The sequence below is a fragment of the Diplotaxodon limnothrissa genome, linkage group LG17 (genome assembly GCF_057381915.1).
Source record: "Diplotaxodon limnothrissa isolate DT_005_m linkage group LG17, D_limnothrissa_male_GT1.1, whole genome shotgun sequence".
In the NCBI taxonomy this organism is placed as follows: Eukaryota; Metazoa; Chordata; class Actinopteri; order Cichliformes; family Cichlidae; genus Diplotaxodon; species Diplotaxodon limnothrissa.
The window spans coordinates 40,786,718-40,803,638 of record NC_140612.1 but is presented as its reverse complement, the minus strand read 5'-3'; the positions used below and the strand labels follow the sequence as shown (position 1 = coordinate 40,803,638).

General features: G+C 43.9%; 1 protein-coding gene across 2 annotated transcripts in view; it reads right to left on the bottom strand.

Moving 5' to 3' along the window:
• The window catches only part of LOC146615479 (occludin), a 24,719-nt gene extending 7,798 nt beyond the window's left edge, over window positions 1-16,921 (bottom strand). For both annotated transcript variants that reach the window (XR_014907007.1, XM_085376397.1), the window contains exons 1-8: window positions 16,675-16,921; window positions 12,397-12,988; window positions 10,074-10,265; window positions 9,526-9,693; window positions 5,056-5,219; window positions 3,399-3,653; window positions 1,159-1,330; window positions 105-146 (exon numbers count right to left, since the gene is read on the bottom strand). Coding sequence is in view for 1 of the 2 variants with exons in the window: in XM_085376397.1 (XP_085232523.1) it covers window positions 105-146; window positions 1,159-1,330; window positions 3,399-3,653; window positions 5,056-5,219; window positions 9,526-9,693; window positions 10,074-10,265; window positions 12,397-12,975 (1,572 nt within the window). In the remaining variant the exon portion in view is untranslated. The remainder of the gene's footprint in view (window positions 1-104; window positions 147-1,158; window positions 1,331-3,398; window positions 3,654-5,055; window positions 5,220-9,525; window positions 9,694-10,073; window positions 10,266-12,396; window positions 12,989-16,674) is intronic.

Sequence of the window (16,921 nt, the reverse complement as noted above, 5' to 3'; positions counted from 1 at the left end):
TTAAAACAGAAACTCCACACAGGTTTGGGTCAAAGGTCTTTAATAATAATAAATAATGTTTGTTTTAGGTGAGTTAATAAAAAATGCCTGATATGTCTCCTCACCTGCTTCAGGTCCTTCAGCTGGTTATATTCCTCAGCTACAATCTGGGGAATAACACAGAGGTTATAAGGTTTGGTGTGATCGTCATACACAAAGGAAACATTAAAGCTCACATTTTGTGTCTTTTATGCACAGAGAGCTTAATAAGCAATGACTTTTTTAACACAGTGGCTCTGAGTCACTCTTCACCCTCGATAAAGGCCAAGTCGAGAGACTCTACAAAGTCAGACAGGTTGGAGTTGTGATCCGAGAAATGAACTGTACAAAAACTGACAGTTAATGGAAAACTCTGATATTAGCATAACTCCCTGTAACAATTCTCAGAAAGGTTAGTATATTTATAACAGCGGGGGACTGATCAGCTTCTAAAAGCCAACGAGCAATGATGGAAAAAGCTCCTGCGTGTGACTCTCGGAGCTTAATATAGACGCTTTTCCATTAGTATCTACTCGGATCGACTGGTTTTCCATTACAACTGAAAACCAGCTAATGTGCATGATCGTTGTTATAGCAACGCATCCGACTGCGTAATTAGTATGCGTCACGAACGTTGAGGCGACGATATAAACTCCGGGTTAGTCTGTGTGGCTCCTCGTCACGCTCGGGGAACGCAACTCGTGACTCTGCAAATAACGCCACTGACCAGCCAATCAGTGGCGTGCAGTCTGACGACATCACATTTTAGTACCTGCTCGGATCGCAGGTACGATGACCTGATGGAAAACCCTGAAAACTTTGGCGAGTCGATCCGAGTAGGTACCAAGGCGGACTTTATCATCGCAGTTTTTTAAGTGACAAACACAATAAATACGTCAAATATAGAACAAATGTAAATGTTTGTTTTGTCGTCTTTGCAGATCCAGGATCGTATTTAAGATAAGATAGAACTTTATTAATCCCTCGGGTGGGTTCCTCTGGGAAATTCGATGATTTATTATGTGAAATGAGTTCCACTGAGAGGGAGCTTCTCTATGATCCTGCTTTAGTGTCCTTTCCGTGTCCAGGCTCGTGCAGCTCAGCCGTGTCGTGACTTTCTGAGGAGAGGTTTCATCTCACCTGGTATTTGGCTGAGGTGTCGTCCAGCGTGTCCAGCTGCCGGCTGAGCTTGTTCAACTGGTCGTTAATGTCGTCCATCTCAGCACACAGCCGCTTGTACTCCCGAAGGTCGGCGTCAAACTCTCTCTTATAATCGTGTCGCTGATCATCCGATGTTATCTCTGGGTACATGCTGGAGGAAAAGAATGAAGGGAGGCAGGTGGTGCAGAGGAATGAGTGATGGAGAGACAGCAAAGGAAAGAAAGACAAACATCAGCATTGCAAATAAATCTCGACCAATCAAAATGCAGAGTTATCAACTCCATCAGTCAAGTAAACGTTTACTTCTACAGCACATTTAAAACAACCAGCTTATAAGCATATGCACCATAATAACAGTCACTAAATCAACTGCAAATATACGCTAAAAATCATTAAATAAAACTAAGTAAAACAATGCTTTTTCTATAATAAAATCCAGCTCAACTAGAACTGAATCTGGATCTAGGAATATCCAAGAGCAGCTGGCTCACAGACCTCAGTGTCGTGATAGTTTAATAAGGTGCCGCCAAACCATTAAGACAAGTGCTGACATTTTAAACTGGATCCTGAAACAGAGCCAGCATCAGGAGACCAATTAGGGCTGCCACGATTAGTCGACTATCAAAATCGTCGACGACTGATTTAATAGTCGACGCGTCGTTTGAAGCTTTGTAAGATCCTGAAAGACGCAGGAATAAGTAGCAGGATTTAAGAGTGTAATAACAGACTGAAACAGAAGATGGCAGCACTGCATGTACAAGGATGCCAGCTGCCGTTAAACCCCGAAGAAGAAGAAGCTGTGTCCCAGAATTCATAGCGCGGCCCAGCTCAGTTTATAACAATGGAGGCAGCTAGTTAGTTTTAATATTACTCTTATTATTCTTTCTGGGTCACAAAATAAACATTTAACATATTTTCAGGCGAGAATGTAGCTGTGTAAACCTCAAATATCTGCTCAGTTTATCAGGACACCGCATATTTTCAAAAGCGCTCCGACGTTTTCGGAGACGTCTGTTACCCACTAGCTCGATAGCTAGCCGGGGGCTAGGCTCACTAGAGCCGTGAGAACACCGGACTCCCGGCAAATCGTTTTCAAACCCACCGCCGTCTTTCGCTTCTCAGGTTAAACATGACATATGAGTCACTTAGATAACTTAAAATGTTATTGTTTGGCTTTTTTTTTTTTAGTATTTTATTTGTTCCTGAGTAAATCGGTTTGGCTGAGATTAAAGTTATAGTTTTTACACAGCTGAATAAACTTCAAGCAGACAGCTGATTATCAGAAGTGTGAGATGCTCCAGAATATACTCCGGTGTCCTGTTATAGTTTAGATAGCAAGGAGTTTATTAAACTTCACCGAAACAATCTGCAAATTTCATTAAAATTTAATAAACTATCATCTTGTCTTTATTTTTAGTTAGCACAGACCTTAAACACTTAAAGCTGTAAGCTAATGATAGTTATATAAGAGCAGATGCTGCTGGTGCAATAAGCTGTACATTTTATGTCCAGTGGATGATGATCTGATTAATCGAGTAATCGCAAAAAATAATCGGTGACTAGTCGACTATCAAAATAATCGTTTGTGGCAGCCCTAAGGCCATTAAAGGTGTAAAGCGCTCACGCCCTTTCTTTCATGCAAAAGGTGAGCTGCTGCTCAGCGTCCAGGCCAAGTGATCAAAGCCAGCATAAAAGAATGACTGATATTCCTTCAGCACAGAAACACTGAAAGTTCAGCTGTGGCGAGTTCAACTTTAAATGTCTCCCTCTGGGATACTGAAAGTGTGAATAAATGTAACCATGCACAGTGTAAATTTCCTGTCTCTATAATGGACCTTGTACCTTTGTCCCACTTCTCTAATTATGGCCGAGTACAGCTCATGTGAGGCGGCATGCTTTAGAGGATTAACTGCTCTCCTGGACAGAGCGAGGGAAACGCCGTGGCCTCTCGTCCTTTGAGTGTCTGTAACTTTACCATTTTAAACGTACATGTTTCAAATCAAGAGATGTTCTCCCTGCACTTTCCCTAAATGAAGGTACTGTGCATGGTCTTCTGAGCTTAGGAATTAAGTCGTGTCAGAGAATATAGGTCAGGTCCCGAGGGCACGACAGCATTCGGCTGCAATCCCCATCCTGAGTTTTTTGCCTAATGACATTTTCTTCTCTAATCCAGACTGTGAGTGAGCAGCTCACAGATAAAGTGGAAGATTATTTCTCACCTCTCCAATTCTTCTGCATCCAGTTCATTGCCCGTCTCTCCTCCCGTGGTGTACTCCGTGTCATACTGAGACTCGTCCAGTTCTGGGTTACGTCTGCGCCTCTTGCCCCTGTTTGCGGAGGGTTTGCGGCCTCCGCCCGTCTCTTCTGAGGGGCTCGAGCTGGTCCCCCCGCTGTGGAAGAAAATGTCCACATCATGGCTCTGTTGAGTGAGGTGTGCTGTGACCAATGGTCGGCTGTTTGTCCGTTCAGAGTACCTGCAGAAAAAAGACATGAGAACGCGGCTTCTTCTTTCACGGGCTTACCCCCCCGAGGGGGTAATGATTATAAGTTTAGAAGAGCTTAGAGCTCGGAGCTTTTTGTTTTTCACCAAGGAGATTTTTGCATTTGTGTTTTTCATCAGTTTGGGAAACAGTAATGGCAAACATCATCCCACACATGGAAAAGATCAGCAGCATTTAAACCATAACGTGCTTGACGCTGCAGATAGGAGCACATGAAACAGACAAAACCAATCGATAACGTCAGCAGAGTTTTTCCATGTTGATCTCTGATTTAATGATCGATACTACTTTCTTACATTATGCAGCTAGACTGGAATTACATGTAAAAGAGATTTGGGGAGGGAACTTTGCATTATGAGGCTAAGATTTAAAAAAGCAGACTGTTCATCGTGCAATATGACCCAGAGTTACTGCAAAAAAGACGATCGCGTGTGCTGCCACCCTGTTTCCTTTTCCCTCAGCTTCCTTTAGCTTTTTTAGTTTTCACAGTGCAGAAAGGTGTAGTCGAACATTTTAAGAATATTTAACCAAAGATTAAAAAGCTCTAACGACATTATAAAAGAGTGCTCCTAAATGCCCCGGGCAGACGCCATATGGAGGAAGGCAAAGGTAGACCTTTACTAACCCATTTATGATTATTGCTGCTCATATCTACAATCTGACTCTGTGCCGTATGGAGGCTCTCAGTGACCAGGAAGCAGCTACAGCTCTTTAATAATGAGAACGAGAGACACATTCAATTTTATGGGTTTGTGGGGATTTGTGGAGGAATCCAAATCCAATGGCACAGATATTACAAGCTCCTAAAAAACAACTGTGCACACTGCATCTCTGCTGCTTATCAAACACAGGTTCTGTTTGCCTTGTGAGGAAAATCTGCACTTTGAACCACATCGACTCAGCGTAAAGTGTGTGTATTTTGTGCTGTTAACAGCACAGTCATATATATATACACATGCACATACATATATATACACATACATATATATACACATGCACATACATATATATACACATATATATGTATGTGAAGAGGAAAATATAAACAGATTAATTCTGCATCATTGAGCCAAAGAATCTGTGGCAAAGATATTTTGTAACAATCTATTTCTTTTCTCTTCCTCTGATACAATAAATATGTTCAATGATAAGTCCTGAGCTCAGGGTAAAGTGTGTGTTCTTATTAGTGATCTCACACAGCTGACTGAAGTGACACAAATCAGGAAGCACGAAACAGTTCTGTGGTTCTGGGACTGTGTGAAAAGAATAACAATCTACAATAATAATAATACAGAGTATATACTATACACGCCAGACAAATATCTGCAAGCTCACGGTGTTGAGATAAGTATTCAAAGAAAAGTGAACCACCTACTCATTGTTGTCGTACGCATCGTCATTGTAGGAGCTGCTCTCCACCTTGGGTGGGGGGTAGGAGACGACGCTGTTAACTGAGGCGTTAAGCGGCCCGCCTCCCTTCTCTGACACCAGCAGGGTCGGGGCATCCTGAACACTCCGGCTTTCCTCCACATTGTTCACCTTCAGCAGGACGGAAAAAGCAGAGAGAGCAGGTTCAGCAGATGCAAACAAACAGCTGACGCACTCAAAGACCAGACCAGCACACGGCCTCGTTTCTCCTCTGACACATCGGATGCACCAAAACCATCTACTGGGAATTTGTTTTGTGCCATTCGTAATATTTACTAGTTCTACTTAGCAAAAGCTTTGAAGCAGTGAAATATACTAAAGTAGAAAGTGATAAAGGAAAGCGTTGGCTTCAATGATGGCTTTTAAAGACACAGAGAACGAGATGAAGGAAAAGGTTTAGTAATTAGTACTTTAAGTCTGAGTGAGCAGTCAGGCATAAAATTGCACTTTGCAATCCAAATCCAACATTAAAGAAACTGATGGACATTATGGACAATGCCAGACATCCTCTGCACACGGCCATAAACAACCAGAAGAGTCTGTTCAGTGACAGGTTGCTTCTCCCAAAGACAAGAACTAACAGACTTAAAAACTCCTTTGTCCCACACGCCATCAGACTGTTTAACTCCTCTCTGGAGGGGAGAGGGAGGGGAAACAGGAGGACAAAGGAGGGGGGAACAACTAAGCTGTAGTGCCTCTTCACCTCACTGTGCAATACCTTTTGTGCAATACTTTTGTAAATAGTCAATGGTGCAATAGACTCAATACTTGAAATGTGCAATTCACTTGTATTTTTATTTTTATTCCTATTTATTCTATTTATCCCCTTCGTATATTTTATTTATATTGTCTCTGTATTTATATATATGTGTGTGTGTGTGTGTGTGTGTGTATTATATATATATATATATATATATATAATATTCTGTAACTCTGTAACTTCTGTCGGTGCTGTGCTTTTTTGGAAATCGAATTTCCCAGAGGAACCCACCCGAGGGATTAATAAAGTTCTATCTAATCTAATCTAATCCACACTGAGCAGCTCGGCTCGCAGTGCACGAAAAGCTCAGGAGAGCAAAAACAAAGGAGAGCTACAGGAGGTGAATTATAAATCAAAACTAAGCCTAACCAAAAATAAACCAATTCTTTCAGACTGCAATAAAATACTGTTTGTTTCACTGACGCCTGTTTCTGATCCTTAAAACCTAAAGCAGTGAATGACATACACAGCAATGCTTCACTTCTTTCTACTCTCTCACGTCTTCACGGACACCTGGAACGGATCTGCCCTTCCTGTCTGTCGTTAAACAAAAGGAGTCGAAACGTTTCCCTGTATTTCCAAGTCCTTCCTGTGAGGTCAGGTGACAGCATGACGGCTTTCCTCACAGTGAAGGCCTCAGGGTCGGTCAGTGTTTAAGCCACTAAGTGTATCAATGATTAGACCTGCGAACAAAGGCCTTGAAACGCGCTCTACTATCTCTACTACCTCGCACCGAGGGTTTACTAACCAACCACCGTACACAGCTCTACTCCTGTGATAACATCGACCAGGTTTTCCGCTCTCTAGGTGGTACATCGCTAAATTCCTGAGAGCTAAACATCAGCCTTGCCCCTAAAAAACAATAATCACACTGGGTGGAGCGCTTGGGTGGGGGCGAGCAGGGCTTCGTGCAGCTGCAGGAGAATCCTGTTGGAAGAATCTCAACAATGTCCTCTCAGTGAGAAGCACAGCGGCTGTGAGCGCAAGCACAGTAAGAATGTCTGAGAGTGCTGGGCCTGCTGAAGCAAAGCCAGGAGGCAAAGATTGACAGGAAGATTAAAAAAATGGCTCGCAGGCAATGTTGGATGTTGATGAGGAGGCGCTGACCCATGGAGCAGCAGTATAAATGAGGCATAAGTGCATGTCAACAAAGGAAGGAATTAGGGGGCATAGACAAAGAAACAGAGTCTTGATGGAGACTCTTAAGGCTTAAAAGCAGAAAATCAGGAGATGTGTCTGTGTCAGCCGGGAAAGGTCGGCTTGCATAACTTTATAAACCTTTTATTTGAGGTAATTAAGTAGAGATGATGGTCTTTACAGAAACTTGTTAGAGCAGTGACTAATCAGAGATTTAACTACTCAGACACGAGGTGAAAATGTGGAAGAGTAACCGATTCTTTGCTCTCCAACTCACCAATATTTTCTCATTATAATGTTGAGTTCACGCTGCTTAATGTCCTGACAGAACATTTTCTAACTGTGAAGCAGCTCAGGATGCTGCAGACAGCCCTGCAGGAACCGACTCTGATGACCTCATGCAGCACACACAATGCAGCGCACCACCTCGGGCCAGCTGAATGCAGCTTGTGTGTGAGGTCATCAGAGCGAGCCAGGCCTCCCTGAGCTCAACAACAGAGACGGGTCCAATCTCAGACCGACCACAGCCTTAGACTGTCACTCGCCTGGTGCTTAAAGGAGCCAAACGAGGCCGATGACTCATTCTGTGGCAGCGACGCAGGTAGTGTGTCAACAAAGTAATAAAAAAAGCCTGCAGTGTGAATGTGACTGGCTGTGATCATCATAATGATAGTAATATAAGGAACGTAAGGACAGGAGAAAGCCACTGGCACACGCTGGCCGATGTGCTTCATGTAGAGCGCAGTCTTCATGCAGGAAGTTTGACGCACAGACTACAGATCATATATGTTGTAAACGTATAATTATCTGCTCCCACTGATCATTAAATCCTCTAAGATTCATCTTTCTGACTGTACAAACTCTTCTGTGACTAAAAATATACTTTGGTGTTTTGACTTCTCGGAGAAATTTGTTCTAGTGAAGAGACTTCATTACTGCTCCTGCAACGAGCTTGATGACTTCACTGTGCTCCATTATTAGGCAGCAGTGCTAGTCACTGTGGGCTCTTCTCATTCACTCCGCCCTGCCTGTACACCTCTGCGCGCTATGTTACACTCTCGGGAAGGACGAGCTCTCTCAACAACAAACGGCTCTATATCATTCACCAGTACAACACGTCTGTTTGGTGGAACTTCAGGTATCTTTGCAAGAGCTACACTGTGACTCCCAGCGTCCTTCGACACACCGGTGTAATCAAATGATATTAGGTGAGAATGTAGCAGTCTTAGTTTTGGTTGTGCGGCCTGCGTCGGCTGTCTTAGGGCGAGAGGGAGGATGCAGCGGAGAACATGCAAACGCCACACAGAAAGGCCTGATGGTGGAATTGAACCCAGGACCTTCTCGCTATGAGGCAACAGTGTGAACCACTGTGCCCTGTTTAATCATAATTAATCTGGGTTTCTTTCTTTTGTAGCTGGCACGTATCTGCTATGTGCTATGTTTGTATATTTATCTGTGTTTCTGACATTCGAGTGGATGATGTTTGAACAAACACTAGATGGGAACAGGAAATAAAGACCATTAGTGTGATGAGGTGCTGTGCCGGAAACCTGCAGTACATTACGTGACTGAAAACATTTCTTAGATAAAAGTGCACGTTTCTCTGCATCCTTAATTCATCAGACTATCCTGTTACGGCTGGTTACGAACTATAATTAAATCTCTTACACAGCGCTCCCACATTTCAGTTCCTGGTCCTACATGACTGAAAGGCTGTTGACTTTTAGAAAAACACAGAGGCAAACCACCTGCCTGCTTACCATCTCCTCGGGTGGTTAATGATTATTCAGACTGAAACCAGGTTGTAGGCCATTTGCAAACAATCACCGATTGCTATCATCCTGACCCTGAACAAAGTGACTCGGTCAGAGGAAACGTTAGCGTTAGCGTTACTGTTTCCCTGCTGAACCTTTCACAACATCACACATGAAACTCCTCTCGGACTGTGAACTCATAAAGCCAGGCAATAAAAGCATATGAGAGAAGTAAACTGGCGATCAACACCAATCAACTGTCTCTCGACGCAAGTTATATGTTACAAACAGCAGGGGTAATCAACAGACTAAAATAGGGTATGTGCAAGTCTCTGCTTGGCTATTTACAGGTCACCACAATCGCCTACCTGTCATTATCACTGATGACTATCTACACAAGAAGATTACCTCACTGACAGCTGCCTGCTCACCTACTTCGCTGCCATTTAGCAACAAATCACATTATTTGTGACAGAGAGGTAAAGCAAGTCGGCTTAATCGTTTATGCAAAAGACACAAAACAAACCCCGCTGTGGTTGAGCATTTCATCATCTTATCAAATCTGTCGTGATTACTGTGCTCCACCTGAGGCTGGATTTAAACTCTGCGTGATCCTGCTCACTTGACTCCAAGCTCTGCATGCATAGACTCTAGGCTAGTTTGGGGCAAAGGAAATGCAGGAATGCAGGAAGGAAATGTGATTTAGTTTTTTAAATCCTCCATTTAAACCTTATTAAACTGTGTCCGCCATCCTGTTGTCTCTTACCCAGTCCTCTACATCTCTGCCCTCTGAGGCCTTCCCACCAACAAGAGGCTCTTCCCAGTAAATATTCGGTTTGCCGTAGCGCCAGATCTTCCCTCTTGTCCTCTGAGCGAAGAAAGCAGCAACACTCAAGGCGATGACAACCAGGAATCCACATGCCATTGCAATTCCCTGGTAACGACAAGAATATGAGTCTGAGTACATCACGAAAGAGATAAGCGCCGAGATAAAGTTGGTTTATCCCGGTACAAAAAGTACAAATGTGTGGCAACATTACGAGTCACAGTGCTGCACAGAACTAATGTGAGAAGGAAATCTCACTTACACCACAGTTTGAACAGGTTTTAACAAGCAGATAACAGAAAACAACTGAAGTCGTTACCATTTTCACTTTTAATAAACGGCTGATAAACACAGAAATAATCAAAAAACAAATCAATCAAGAAAACCTCTCGCAGACTTTTTACCATTTCAGAATAAACAGGTTCATCGGGCAGCGTCATCATTAAATAATCCTGGAAACAAATCCTTCATTTAATATAGCTACAGACCTCCTGTGGGTCCACAAAGCAGTAATGGTACAGGTACTGGTTGTACATGGGGAAGCCTCCCACTCCTCCCATCTGCGAGTAACTGGTCTGGTAAAGATTCTGGCACATCATGAGCATTGGATTGTACATCATACTGGAGGAGCTCTGGGCCATGGGGTTTACCCCCACGATGTAGACGATGTTTATGATGCCCTGAAAGACACAGAAACAGTGCACCGACATATTTAGTGTAAGAGTAAAGACACATGTGACATCTGAGGGCTGATTAGTGAAAGAGGCGTTTCAGAGGCAGCAGCATCAGATTACATGATGGCAAACAGTCAGCAGCAATCTTATCACATGTGTGGAGAACACATTGTGAGTCCAAAGGCCACAGTACAAGGAGGAGACAGACACCTTCCACGTTGGACTAACAAATGTTCACTGGCTCTCTGGCTTTCATAAGTATGTATTTAATAGTCAAATCAAGTGGAATCATTTTTAAAAAAACAAACATTTATGTTAACAGTAAATGAATGAATCATCACAGTGAAAGCTTCCAGGTCAGCACAGAAAGTCAGACTCTCTCTTTTCACACTGGCTCCAGAGTCGTGCTCTGTACACTGAGCTCAATAAACGTAATGGTGTGCTGGATTAACATCTGTATGCAGCGGTCCAACAGAGCGAAGAGTAGAAGTATTCGGCTTCAAATTATGTTTCTGGTATTTCGGGTTTTAGAAAACATCCAAATTTAAATACTATTCATAACAAAGAAAGGCGTTCCCAGTTTTGACTGTCGGCGTAGGTGTGAGATGGGAAGCTTGCAGGAAAATACTGATGATGATATGATTATGTTAAAAATACACTTTATTATCCTAATGGAGTTCCAGTTTACTATCCACCTGAATTAACCTGAAAGAGCAGAGCTCTCACAGACATGCTTGCTGTCCATGTACGTATCTGTCCATGTGACTTATTATATCATTACATCACTGAGCTCGGTACCACAACGACTATCAGCTGTTTGCAGTGGACAACGACACCGTCTACAGGCCCAATATTACAAACTTAAACTCAGAAGCTAAACAATCTGTTTGTGTTTCCCTCTATTCATATTTTTGTGGGGACCAAAATCCCCACGAGTCTGAAGACATTTTTGAGGCTCAAAATGTGGTTTTCGAGTCAGGGTTACAGTTAGGTTAGGCTCAGGCTCAGGCTCAGGGTCAGGCTCAGGCTCAGGGTCAGGCTCAGGCTCAGGGTTAGGGTCAGGGTTAGGGTCAGGGTCAGGGTTAGGGTCAGGGTTAGGGTCAGGGTCAGGGGCTAGGGAAAGCATTGTGTTAATGACATGTCCCCACAAAGATATGAAAACATGGTGTGTGTGTGTGTGTGTGTGTGTGTGTGTGTGTGTGTGTGTGTGTGTGTGTGTGTGTGTGTGTGTGTGTGTGTGTGTGTGTGTGTGAGATTCAGTGATGACTGTAAATTAATCTCCCTTTAAGCTTTACTGTCTGTGCAACAACAGTTTAAGTATATGTCTTGAGCTAAAATTATTTTAGCTGCATGATGATAAAGTTGAGCTCTTTCGGCAGGGGAGTTGGGGATTTTTGTCAAACAGCTGATGAGAACGACTACAAAAGGTTTTGTCCTAAATGGGAGGTTTATGAGGGAGCTCGGGTCACGTTGGGGTGGCTGTAGCTCAGGAGGCAGAGCGGGTCATCGAATAACTGGAAGGTTGGTGGTTTGATCCCTGGCTGCTGCAGTCTGCATGCCAAATATCCTTGATACTGACCTCAAGTTGCTCTCTGCATCCATCGGAGTGTAAATGTGTGTGAACGCTACACAGAAAGCACCTGTGTGAATGAGGCATGCTGTGTAAAGCACTTTGAGTGCTCAGGTACATTATTCACCGTGTTATGCTAGCTTTTGTAAATAATTGACTTATTTAAAGTACAGGGCTCCTGTGTTTCAGTCTCCTCAGTGATGCAGAAGCACAGAGTCAGAGTTCGCTCCATCAGATGAAGGTTCTCTTCTATTATCTCCAGAAAATTAGTAAAAATATATTTACAGCTTTAAAACTGTCCAGCAAAGGTGTTTTTATTTAGTTTTGTACCTTGTCTAGTTTGAATTTGTCGAGACTTCTTTGCTTTACTGATTATTTGCCACTCCCATATTTTACAGTGTTATGATAGCACAACCTGGCAAACACTGAGGAGACAAATAAAGTGTTGAGAAACATAATTTTCACATGAATATTATGCTTTCAGAAGATCATTCACCAAAGTACTTGCACTCCTCTCTGTGTGTGTTAATAAAAAAAGAGCACATGGGAAATTAAAAGCAGTTTTACCTGCAGGGCAGCCATCAAAACGCTGGATATCAAGACAGCCAGGAAGTACTTTCTGCTGCGGACTGCGTTGGTTTTAGAGAAGCTGGCAATGAAGAAGGCCAGTGCTCCTACGAAGTTAATGGCTGCCATGGCAATCATAGCAGCTTTGGCCGAGTAAGGAGAAATGTAGGAGCCGGAGCCGTAGTAGTTTCCGTATCCGCCGTAACCACCGTAGCCCGAGCCGTAGCTGCCTCCAATGTAGCCGCTGCCGTAGCCCATCCCAGAACCGTAGTAACCCATTCCCGAGCCGTACCCGTACTGGATATCCCACATGAGCGTGGAAGCCACACAGGCGAATATCGCCAAACACAGCACTATGACTGTGACCATCATGGCTTTGACGATCCCAGGAGGTGACAGCCATTTGTAGAAGTGCTGCGGCTTGTCCTCCATGTAGTAGGATCCTGGTGGAGGTGGGTACACGTTGTAGTCGCTCTGAGGGCCATGGAAGCTCGCCGCAGGCCCAAAGCCATTGTTGGGTGGAGGGGTGAAAGGGGGACTGTAGACCGGCGGACTCTCGTAATGCTGTTTGTCAAACATCGCTCAAAGACGTCTGAAAGTGTAAAGAGAAACACACAAAAAGTCCGTCAGCAACCGAGAGATCAACATGTACGGCGCACAGGCGGGAGGAGCCGTCCTGAGCTGCGTTTCAGCTGAACTGATATGAGTAACGCTACATGAGCAGATACGGGAAAACTAGGTGTGACTAGCAAACGAGGACAGTGTAAATGTTTTACCATTTACAAGGGAGTGCGTTTTATGATGGCACAACTAAGCTTTGTTTATCCAGTTTTCTCCTGTTTGGCTGAGAAAATCACGTCTTGGACAGATCACATAGAAAAAGACACACAGAGAAAAAAATGAGAGGAATAGCCGCAGTTATGAGGTCTGTGAAGCAGCCGAGTCAGAATCAGTACGGAGACGTCAGTACCAGGACAGGGAGAGCATCCAAACAACAATACTTTCCTTTCTGCCTCTTTACAGGCTGTGGAAGTGTCTCTAGCCTCACGATGTCCACAATTTGAATATTTCACATCTCAGTATCCAGCTAAACATTTTTCTGCTACACAGAGATTTGCAAGGCCGCAGTTTACGACATAACAATCCCCATTCTTCTAACGCCGAGCTGTACAGGGAGTGGGAGGCCAACACGTTTCACTGAAAGGCACGTAAACAGCTTTCCTGCAGAAGACCTCGAGGCCTCCGTTACCTTTATGTTACTGAAAACTGTGCTCTCTCTGTGTGTGGTGTAAATACGAGTATAACAAAGCGTTACACCTGCAACTCATTAGTTAGCATTGTCATTCAACAAATAAAGTGTAACCGGATCTCAAGTTTCATTTAAAACAGCATGTAGACACACGTACAGAGCCGGTGGAAGAGCATGTTTGACATTTTTCTTACTCAGTTTCTGTGCTGAGATGTTTCGGGGGGGTTATTGGTAATTAAAAAAAAAAAAAGAAGGAAAAGCCTAAGATGCCGAGTCATTCAGAAGTTTAGACACACAGAGAGAGACACAGTCCCTGGCACTGCCCACAGTGTCATAACTCTTGCTCTCTTTTATGGGACTCGGGTGAACACAATGGAAGAAGAGGTCTCGCCTCAGAGCCTCCATCTCAGACACCTTCCCATTATACCCTCCCTCGGTCCTCCGTGTCCTTCAACCCCCATACAATTGCCCTGTCTCTTAACTCTCTCCCCCGCTTCTCTCCTGCCCTCCATAACTTCTTGTCTTTGTTTCAGGAGCAGGAGGGCAAGAAGTCAAGGCTGCCCGTCACGGGAGCAGTGTTGCTATGAAACCAAAGTTAGAGAGAGAGAGAGAAAGAAATTGGGGCAGTGTCCGGGGACGATCAAACAAGGGCTCCTCTGTGCTGCTCCTGCACGGACGGAGGCAGAAAACAGAAAAACAGAAAGAGGGGGGTACAGGTGGATGAGCATGTCCTTTATTCTCAGCTGGGTGCTCGTTTAGTTCCTGCTACTGCGTTTGTTTATATCGGTAATTTAGCTTTTTACAGCAGCCCACTGTCCCCAACTCAATAAATGTTGAGCAATGAAACAAACCAACAGAGGCCCAGAAGATGCAATCAAACAATGAGTTTGAATGAACACAGGAGAAGAAGTCTGCAGCATCACATCAGCACACGTCTCCTCCTAAGAATGCACTTGAATATGCTTTTATAACATCGGGGTTAACGCCCCTTCTCACGTCGATTACAGATCAAATACATTGATTACAGTAAATGGTACATGTTAGATGGCTAAAACAGACACCGACGTTCCTCTTCCTATAACACCTTCCATACATGGCAATAAATTTAAAGCCTAGATGGTCTAGAGGGCTTGTCCTTTCTTGACTGGTCTTCTGTCATCTGTTACCAAGCAAACTGAAATGCAGTTAGAAGCTAAATGAATTTGGGGCCTTTGGCCTGACAGGATTATATGTGTTTGTAAGCGTGTACGCTGTTTATCCTTCTGTGCTCCAAGTCACCTACACAATAGATAGTGGACCTCATCACAGCCACAGAAACCGCCATACGGATTAACAAATTATCACAGACAGAATCAGAGCAAATCAGGATGAAAGTCTCAGCCACCCTCCGTCCAACCTCACATTACAAGAAAAGAAGGCTGTCGCTTCCCTGAGCAAAGACCACAACATCACTATACTACCAGCTGATAAGGGAAGGTGCACCGTGGTCCTAAAGCTTTAATAAACATCTTTAATGCAATATCAGTGCTGTAGGATATTATTAATGCAATGGTAATAATGCAGGTTATATTGTAGCAGTAAAATAATTTCTGTATGTCCACACCACTCAGCTCTGACTGCGTGACTTCTACCTCACATTTAATTGCTTCTCCCTAAAATTTCCACTTGATTGCACAAGCAAAAGCTGAGCACCTCAGGTCATCTCAGGAAGAAATCAGCCAACAAGCCACTACACACTTAAAATACTCTGTTTTAAATAAATAATAAAACTACTACTACTATTACTACTTCAGATTGAGAGCTTGTACATGAACAAGAAAGATGTTTGTAGCTGCAGCACAATGATTGTTATAGCCCACAAAAACATGGGGATTACTTATTGGGGACCTTTTCTCCCAGTACTGGCCTGGATACAGTGTAACTACTGTAGCAGGAGTAGTACAACACCGACAGCAGTATCAGTACGTGTTTGTCTAACACTGGGTTGCCTGGCTCGTTTTGAGGCTGGGCAGAGAGCGCAGTGCTTGGACCGAAGTCACAGGTCACGTCAGACGCCCACCAGCCACAGTCTGAGCACCACTACAACACAGAGTCTCTATCATCCGTCGCTCATGAAGGAATTCCAGTTATACAGTCACATGCCGTACATCTGTCAAAAACTATTAGACCCCTGCCCGATGTAGGCTGCGACCCACTGGCACACTCACACGGGAGTCAGCCAAGACTTCCTGCTCAAAAACACCCACTGACAAAGCTGCACCATAAAATCTGTGGGGAATAATCACAGCTTTCTTTTAATGCTCTAACACGAAAAAAGCTTGAGGGACGCGTTTCACCTGGTGGTTTTAAAACCCTCCCCGTGCCAGACCGAGACACAAAGACAGGCACACGGACCTCCAACAATGACTTTACAGAATAACCAGCTGATTGAGGAAAAAGTAGGCAAACTGAAGCAGGAGGTAAGCAACAGACCCCCGGTGTCTACAACGCTTACACGGTCTTAATAAAGGTTGCATTAAGAGTCGGATCAGCCATTAGAGTAGCTCTGCTTTAAATATGAAGGATGATAAGATCAAGGCGCTGTAAGGTGTGCAGTATTTTGCATGGCCAAAGCACAACTTCACACACACATGTATTTATATTCATAAGCGCTAACCTGGGTACATACATCACTGAGGTAACACAGCGGTCTAACTGATTACATGCTTCAAGTACTTTGGATTTAACCGTGATTTATTTTACGTCAAACTAAATACTCGTCGTGATATCAATACAGGCGGGGTTTTGCGCTCTTTCGAACAAGAGGGATTCTGGTAGTTTTAAACAGATTTATGTACCGAGCGTAAGCTAGCTAGCAGGACTCGGGGGTCGTTAGCCCACCTGTCGAAGTAACGAATGTAAACCCGACACTCGCTGTAACAGCGGCAAGTATGAACAACTTTATGAGACATTAAAGAAAGTTACCTCACTTCTTAGAGGCAAAAAAGTCACAGTCTGCATTACCTCTATCCACCTCACGGTTACCTTACCTGAGGTCGCCGAAGGGGGGGGGGGATAGAAACTTGACCAGTGGCCGCCCTTATTTCCTGTCAAAACTCTCCTTCCTTTAAAAGTGTGAAGCTGTTTGGGAAACTAAAGCGCCCGTAGAAAAATGCGTTTCTCCGTTTAAAGTAAACCTCTATCTGAAAGCAGCGCTGGAGTGGTTTCTCCGTCTGTAGCAGCCGTCTGTCCCCGGCACAGAGGCGCAGTGAGCGGTCTCTGAACAAGTGCTTTGTC